This window comes from Aythya marila, assembly GCF_965140915.1.
Source record: "Aythya marila genome assembly, chromosome: 13".
NCBI classification, from domain to species: Eukaryota; Metazoa; Chordata; class Aves; order Anseriformes; family Anatidae; genus Aythya; species Aythya marila.
The window spans coordinates 15630921-15639620 of NC_139054.1; the positions used below are offsets into that span (position 1 = coordinate 15630921).

Genomic DNA, 8700 nt, shown 5'->3' on the forward strand with positions numbered 1-8700 from the left:
TTTAGCAGCAGCCCTCCCCGGCACAGCCAGGCTAATTGAGGCTCTTGGGAATGCACGGGCTACTGCTGCGGGCAGATAGGGTCAACGACATTTATTTATGCAGAGTCTTGTCCTTCTTTGATAAAATAAGGGGGATTAGAGCCAGCCAGGAGTGCAGACATCACTTTTCGGGCTCAGCTTGATTTTTCAATAATCAATTTGAGCAGGGGCAAGACCTGAGATTCGCGGGGATAAGGAGCTTGCAGCTATTTTGCGTCGGGCGTGGGTAGGCTGCAGGTACACCCTGTGCATCCCAGCCTGTCCTGCTGGCCATGGGTTCACTCCAGGCAGACACAGGCTGACATTTTCCAGGCAAACTGCTCTAATATATAAAATTTTCCAGGATCTGCATCCCTGCATGATTTCTGGTCGCAGCTCCCCATCACTAGGCAGAGAAATATTTTCACGAGAAAAATTTTGACCAAAAGAATAAACCTGTTTTCTGAATGCACTTTTAGGGCTAGCAAAACTCTGGCTGAAGCAAATGGTTAAGGACCCTGCCCCCCCTCCTCCAGGCGCACGCAGGTGTACAAACTAAATAATCTCTTCCAGCTCTTGTTTTGAAACTTTTCTCCATCTCTGTGTCACAACATGCTAAATCTGAGAGGCTAGGAAGGAGTTTAATAAGCTTGTAAAGGAACTGGGACATCTTTGTTTGACCTCAAGCAATGTGTTGTTGATGTTTTTTTCACTTAAAATCTGAAAGAAAAAGAACCATCGAAATAAAGCGGTAAAATAAAAACAACCCGAGATGCACAAAGCTCTGCTGCTACCCATGGTGAGGGGTTCCCTCCGATGCCCATCTCTCCATTGGGATGCTCAGATAATGTTTTTGGTTGGGACAAAAAGAAGAGAAGACCCTTCTTTTCCCTTCTGGGGAGATTTGGGTGCCTGCAACAAGTAGAGGGAAAGGAAGAGTGATCCTTGAGGCCAACCCAGTCTGAGCTGAAGATGCCCCATTGTGATGGGGAAAAATCACAGGAATGAACTGCTCTTCACCTGTCCTTTCTGTGACCTTCCAACAAAACCCTCCTAATGGTGCTTTGCCACAAGATATCTGGCTCATTGTCTTGTCTGCAGACCCTTCCATCCTGGGTTTTTGTTGTCAATTGGCAAAGGAGAGCTCTGATTTCTTCTGGAGCTGGAAGCACTGACACAGAGCAAACCAAATGGAATGAGCCGGGGCCATGGGCTCCTGGCACATGGCGAGTTCATCTTGTTAAGTGCTCAGAAGAGAAAAAAAGTGCTATCCAAAAAAGCAGCAAGGGGCTGGGACAGTGTGTGCTTCGCCTGCAAAGCACCGTCTCACCGTGTGCCGGAACCCGTTAATTGCACTCAGCAGGATTTCCAACAGCACCATGGAGCTGCATCGGACATGTCACTTCTGCACTTTAATTGATGCTATAAAGCAGACAGAAGTGTCACATGGGAAGCAAAGTCTGAGAAAATTTTTAAAAAGGATGACAAAATTAGACTACATATATTCCTCCTGCCTGATGGCTGGAGTGCTGCGAGGTGTGCTGGTATCAGCTCAGGAGCTGAACCCACATATTGCTGGGCACAGCGGTTCTGACTGCTGCAGGCCAGAAACACAATGTGAGGGAAGCTTAGCCCAAGGGAAAATTAAGGTATTTGTACAAAGCTGCAGAGAATTTCAGTGGAAAAGAAATATCCAGGAAGACTCGAACTGCCTTAGAGCCCGGGGCATTCAATGTCAGGTTTGGTCCAGGTCAGACTCCAGCCAAAGTGATCCCCACACTCCTCAAATCACTAGCACACAAAACCAAAGCACACGCACATCTTAATAGGACATTCCAGGCTTTTAATCAGGGTCAGAAAGACTGATCTCACGGAAAGTCTTAGGCAAAGACTCCTAGACCCAAGTATCTTGTCCCAGAGATGGGACATCTGCTGGTGGCCAAGACAAACTTCTGTCCCTTGACATCTGCCTGTGGTTGGATCCTGCAAATTCCAGCCTGGAGCTAAATTTCCTTGGAAAATCTTTGTGGCTCTTGGCTCCCCTCCAGCCCTGTGCAGTTTGGAAGCACATGTGCCTGTGCAGGTGATCTCAGGCAGCGATGCTTGGCCAGGATGCTTGGCCAGGAGGAAGCTTGTGTTTCATCGCCGTTCAGGGGGAAAACCAAAACCTGCTGAGATTTGCATTTCTCACCGTGTGCAGGAGCATTTGTGCAGATGTTAGCATGAGAAGCAGCCAGAGCAGGCTGTGAGAGAACACGTCCTTGGTGTATGAGGTAAAATAACGCTAAGTAAATCGTTTATGGGCAGTTAATGAGTATTTCCAAAGACCAGTCATTAAGAGTCATTAGCTACTTTATGCAAAGTGTCTCAGCCACCTGGAAATGGCTTAAACTACCTCATCATGCCTAAATTAAAAGAATTACGCTGCTGGTACCTGCAAAAGACCTGGACAAAGTTGTGTACTGATGTGGGGACTGGAGAGGCACGGTGACTGAAGATCACCGTCCCAAGAGACATCTCGGCCAACCTATACCCAAGCAGGGGATTTGTCACCCCACTCTCCTGCTCTGCCCAAGCTCAGCAGCCTGCCAGGGGTCTCAGGTTGTCCCCATTGCAACGGCAATGAAGTGAGAGCAGATGGCTTGCAAGAATGTGGGGGCTGCAGGTTTGCAGGCTGGCAGCTGAATTTCAGCCCAGCCTTTCCAGACCACACAAAGCAAATCAGTGTGGTCTGGCACGGAGAGTACACAGGAGCAGTACCCACGGGATCTGGGCTTCATTCTCAGCCTGGTGACCTTAACAAGTTATCTCACCTCTCTGTGCCTCAAATGGGAATAATGTGATGCAAAAAGTGTTGAAAGCCTTAGAGAGAAACTGCTGTGCTGAGCTAGCTATCATCGTTAGATGGTCTTGGAGCGAAGAAGCAGGAGAAGAAATGAAGAGATTTGAATTCAGTCTCCAGCTAAGCTCTAGGCTCCTCGTATGAATTTGGGTTCATCAGCTTATGTTCCCCCTGCCTCGTGTCCCATTTCACAAAGGCAATTGTGAGGCTTTCAGATAAGATGATTAAAGCAGTATAAGAACTTGGAGATTTTATTCCATCACTCAAAGAATTTGGGGCTAAGATACATCCTTGTAACTTCCCGGAGAGATTTGACGAAGAAAATCCAACCTTCAAGGTTTCTCCTCAGTGACGGATGACATTTCAGCTTTCTACCTCGAGTAATTTTTGTGCTGGAGCAGTTGAAGCAAATGTCAAAATAAAATAAAAGGGGGGAGGGGAATAAAATAAAAAAGTTTTCAGGAAAAACTAAAAATTCACCTTGACATTTTCTACTTCCGTGGGGGACAAAGTTTAGGTGGAGGGATTTAAAATAGAAATATTTTATACCCTGCTTTATATCTCTGCTAGCAGATGCACTAAAAAAGTGTGGGAAAAAATGCAGTAGGTTAAGAATTCAGATATTTTAGAGAAAAAAAATGCCCAAGTGAGCTGAGCTATGTCCCCCAGGTGGCTGCACCCTGGCTTTGCTCCATCAGGGACCGTGTAATTCCCCCTCTTGTGCATTTCTCTGCTTCCCTCCTGCAGCCCGCACCGACACTGGGGAGCCCAGGCAGGGCCAGGAGACGAGGCAGGACCCCCCCAGCCCCAGCGGTGGGTACAACGCTGCATCCCCCAGCACCAGCAGCCACGGCGAGCCCAGTCCCACTCCATCCACGAGTGAGAGCATCCCAAAAGACCCGAGATCGGGACAGGATGACCCCAGCCTTCCTGGCTCCACACCTCAGCCAGAAGCCCCCGAGGAGTGCCCCACTCGCCCCAACACCTTGGACTTCTCCAAGTCCCTGAAGAAGCTGGAGGAGGTGAAGGAGATGGGGCAGAGGTGTAACAGCGACCATGCAACGGTGAAGGAAAACGGGGTGGGGAGCAGCCCCGTGGCCGCGGGGCTGAGCGAGGAGAGGAAGGCGCTGGAGTCAGAGCTGGGGAAGTGCATCGAGGACTTCCGAAAGATCAAGATCCCCCTCGCCTTCCCCAACAAGAAGCGGCAGTGGCAGAGTGAGCTGCTGAGGAAATACCAGCTGTGAGAGGAGAGCTCGTCCTTCTCTCCGCTCATGTCCGTGGGTGGCTGGGGATACCCACAGGCCTGAGCAAGGAGTGTAGGTTGCTCCTTCAGCCCCATCCAGTGAGCAAAAGGGTTGTAAGCCTATACCCATGACAGCGTGCTCCTCACCGTAGACATCAGGAGGGATGTGTGATGTCCCAAGGGCACAAACCTAGCTGGAGGGACACCGAAAAAGGAAGGAGGCCTGGGGTGAATTGTCAGGGCCAAAGCTGCCATCCAGCAGAAGCTCTCGTGTTTGTAAGAATGGATTTTCCTGGCGTTTCAAATAATAAACTGTAGTTGGTGTCAAAAACAAATTCCAGTCTCCTTGTCTCTTCGGCACAGATGTTTGAGCTTAGCTGCTCAAAGCTGTGCAAGCAGCTTAGATGTTCGCTTTTCTTTAAATTAATGGAAGTCGTGCATCTGACTCCCTTACGTTCTTGGCAAAACTTCTCCATCTGTAACATTTGCAGCTGGAGGGCTGGGATTCAGCAAAATCTTTCTTTGTGATGTTTCGCAGATATTTTCCTTTTCCTAGACAAATACTTGAACGCTGCCCAGCCTCGCGCTGGGGCCTCCAGCCAGAGGGAGGGCTCAGCACAAGGCCAATATTGACCAGAAGCTCTTGGCTTCTCCTTGCCTTCAGGAGCTGTTGGCTGGACGAGGAACCCAATGTTGCAGTTCAGGTGTATGGGGCTCCTCCACGGGATGGGAGACTGGGTGAGCGCCCCAAGGATGGGCCAGGGAGGGTGGCTTTGGGCTGGCGGCATGTTACAGGCCAACCCCATCAGGGTGAGGACGGGCACGAGGCCTGTAAACAACTTGAGGAAACATCTGGGTGATGAACTGCTCTTGTGAGGTCTGCTGGAAGGACAACGGATTGGGATGCAAGCACTCCTGGAGATTTCTGGAGGAACTTGTGGATAATTTTGTGACTGGATGGGCCAATTGTATGATGTGCAGCTGGATCTGCTGTTCACTGACAGAGACCTGGATGGGGTCACATGTTCAATGGCAACTTTGGCCCTAGTGACCTAAAACAGTGAATTTTGAGAATCTGAAAGGTAAGCAAGGAAGGTGAGTAGCAGAGCATAGCCTTTGGCTGACCTGAGATGTCCCCTGTCACCCTCAGGAGTCCTGCCAGGCAGTGCCAGGCAGGACTCTCTGGCAGCCTGCTGCCCCCAGCACCAGCCTGGTCCCCCAGCAGCTCAGAGAACCACCTCCTGCTCCAGCTGTGACCTCCAAAAAGCTCCACAGGTGAAGAATAAGGGAGCAATCCCCAGCCCTGACACCCCAACACAAGCCACAGAGGAGTTTCAGCGAGGTTTCTTAGATAAAACAAAAACAACCCAGTGAAAAACGCGCTGAGTGTTTGCTGTGGCGAGGTTTTGTCGGGAGGAATTGCTTTGGCCTCTCAGGGGGAGGCAGATGGGGAGGACAGATCTGCATTCTTCTTCCTTTTATATGCAGCCACGCTACAGAAATGTTTACAGGAACTTGGAGAGCCAGAGCGGCACGAGATAAGGCTGGGGCAGAGTCAGTGAAAACCTCGATAAAGGCAGGGGGGGACCACACCATCCCAGGCCCCTTGCACACCATCCCCAGGAGACAGGAGTGTGCAAGAGCATGAGGGGTTGGATGGGGTTGAGTCGGTGGTCCACTGGGGCTGGTGCCAAAACCAGTTGCCAAACATCCCACCATCTGATCTGGCGACTGAAGACAGCCCTGTCTTGGTCAGTTTTGCAAGACTTCTTGACTTGGGTATCATGGCTACTGCCCAAAAACGTGCTTCAGCCATCCCAGGTTCTTCCACATGCCTTGATCAGCCTCCAGTTGTGAGAAGTGCCAGTTCTGCCCCAAACTTATTCCTCAGTGTTTGGGGCAGACTGGCGTTTGGGAAGGAAGGAGATGCTTGTTCTCGGCAGAAGCCCTTGGATGTCCTTCGTCCTCCTTCCTGGTATTCTTTGATGGTATCCATCATGCCTGCAGTCGCTGCTTTAATTACAAATGCTAAGAAGTGAAAGAATTTGCCCACCTTAGCACAAGGCAGCTCTGCACACACAAAAAAAGATCAATGAACTGCTCTTAAACTGGACCCCAACCCACACAAGTGACCTTTTGAGAAGATTTGGTGGGGAGATTGTGGCACAACAGCAACCCTGCTTGGGGAACAATGATGAAGAACAGCTAGCACTGTTGGATCCACAGGGAGAGTCATGTTGTGTCCTCGCTCCAGAGGTGGGATTTGCCCTGGGAACTGCACGAGGTGGGCTTTAAAGCATTTGGGGACCTCCAGGATGATGAGTGGTGTCCATGAGCTGATGGATGAGCCTTCTGCCTACGGCAGGGGGTGCAGTGGGAGGACTGGGGAGTCCCTTCCCAGGCACGGAGCAGGGCATGGGCACCAGCCCCACATTAGGATATGAACAGTGGTTCCCAGCAGAACTGGCCCCATTTTGCTCTGCGTGTCTTCAAAAACCACACCTGGAGCATTTTCACCCTGAACTAAGCCTCAGCAGAGATCATTGTTCTGGGTATTGTGTAACCAGGTAGACTGGGGCTTTTAGGTTTATTTTACATAACCAGTTCTATTTTTAACTTAATCTGCAATTAATTAGAAAGTGGAGCTTGCTGGATCTGTAATTAGAGTTTCCATTTCCACATTACCTTCCATCCCAGAGGTCTCAGGAAAGTGTGTAGGCTCCACCACGTCCATCCTGTACACCTCCACTGGAGAAAAAGAAAAAAAAAAAAAGGTTCATCCAAAACAACCCAAAAATGCTGAGAGATCAGTGACTACAGGTGCATCTCACACATGCTGGCATGAACACACACATGCTCTCAGAAATACACACGGGACGGAAAGACAAAGAAATGGTTAACCATACCAGCTCATAGGCTTTAATTTTGCAGTGGAAATTCCCTTGGCCTTCCTCCATCCCAGAGCTTCCTTGCATCCTGGTCCTGTTACCCAAGTGGAGCTGAAATGCGTGAAGGAATTAGAATGGAAAAAATTGTTTATATAGGAGTGCAGGAAAATAACGAAAGCACAATGCATTTAAGGAGCCACTGTAAAGGAACAGTAAATTATTAATAGTGCCATTACATTCCTGGGCTAAACAATTAGATCCAGCAAGCAATTCCTCCAGAGGAGGCATCAGCAATCAACCCATGAAAGGCCAATTTGCATTTTTCCCCCTTAACTGTTTTGCAGTTCTCAGCTGGAAGTACAAATTCGGAACAAAAACGGCTTATGGCTTTTTAGGGAAAACCTATTGCAGGCTGTTGGGGAACAAAGGCACCACAGTTTCTGGCAATGTTCACGTTGTATCTCTTCAGATGCAGCAGCGTGGAAGGGGCACTTCTGCACCACGGCTGCCTGCTACTGGAAGAGCCAGCTGCGGCTGGGTTTGCTGTTTGGCTCAAGAAATCCATTTTCATTTGTCTTCATGTCACAGGAAATTTGCATTTTTTACATGCTCTGCTCCAAAGCCAAGAGGAGATGAGGGCTGTTTTCTACCAGAAAGGATGCTCCTGGATGTCAGTGGCAGCAATCTCAAGTGTGCTGGGTGGAAAAGCCTGGCTCTCCCTGGACAAAGGTCTGGAAATGGGGTCCTGGAGAATCCAAGAGCTCTGGGACATGACCAGTCTCCTGCCAAGGGAACAAACATCTCAGCTTCTCCTCTATTTATTTTCCACAAATGCCTCAGCTTTGCTTGAGCAGCAGGAAGCCATTAATTACCCAGTGACAGTGTTCCACAGGCATCCCTTAATTGAATGCCATTATCCCTTAATTAATTAAATACCAATTAATTACCAGGAACATTGCATGACATGTAACAAATGCCATCAGCTAGTTGAGACAGAATAATTTAAAACCCGGGAAGCATGGCCCAAATAATAATGCTCAGGACGGGTCCAGCAGGGAAAACACAGTGCTCCAGGCACCAGATCCTCCGAGGTGTGGTGGGATGGGCCTGGCAGAGCCCTTGGGACCAGCATCACGCCAGGAAAACTGGAGGGGCTTCTGCTATTCAAGCAGGCTTCAAAGCTGGTCCTGAATGGAGTTTTTAGCACAAGACTCCTGCCCTGCCTGGGATGCATCCTCTACCCAGCTCTGCTCCCTTGAGCACCACTGGGGTTATGGCTGGAGCTATGCCTCATGCAAGGAAACACATTTCTTTACTCTTTTCTTGGCCACCAGGAGACAAAATCCAAAAAAAACATCCAACCCCAGTGCTCTCTCCTGCCTCCCATACTGCACTCTAATAGATCCTCCTTGTAGGAGTGCTGCCGCTGAGCTTACTCAGCCTCTTCCACCAGGCATGGGAAGGCTCCTGCAATGAAAACATTGCCATCAGGAAAATCAGCCCCTTCCCATTGCACGTGTCCCCAGGGGACAGAAAGACACACGAGTAAGAACTGCGTTGGTTTTACCCTAGGTCCTGGGAACACCCTTCGGAAAACACCACAGTCAACCACTCAGCCCTGCAAAAGTGATGTGGAGGTTTCCCAGGCTGCCTCAGAAACTCAGGCACACGTGATTTAATATACATACATGTCATAAATTGTTGGTATT

The 8700-nt window shown here is 49.4% G+C and overlaps 1 protein-coding gene across 2 annotated transcripts in view; it reads left to right on the top strand.

The window, feature by feature from the left end:
- Positions 1–4368, top strand: part of LOC309883091 (BTB/POZ domain-containing protein KCTD12-like) — a 28437-nt gene extending 24069 nt beyond the window's left edge. Inside the window, exon 6 of one of the 2 annotated variants that reach the window (XM_082770817.1) lies at positions 3608–4368. In XM_082770817.1, the coding sequence (XP_082626943.1) occupies positions 3608–4104 (497 nt within the window). In that variant the 3' untranslated portion in view covers positions 4105–4368. The remainder of the gene's footprint in view (positions 1–3607) is intronic. The other variant, XM_082770816.1, reaches the window with a different exon arrangement.
- Positions 4369–8700: the final 4332 nt, after the last annotated feature.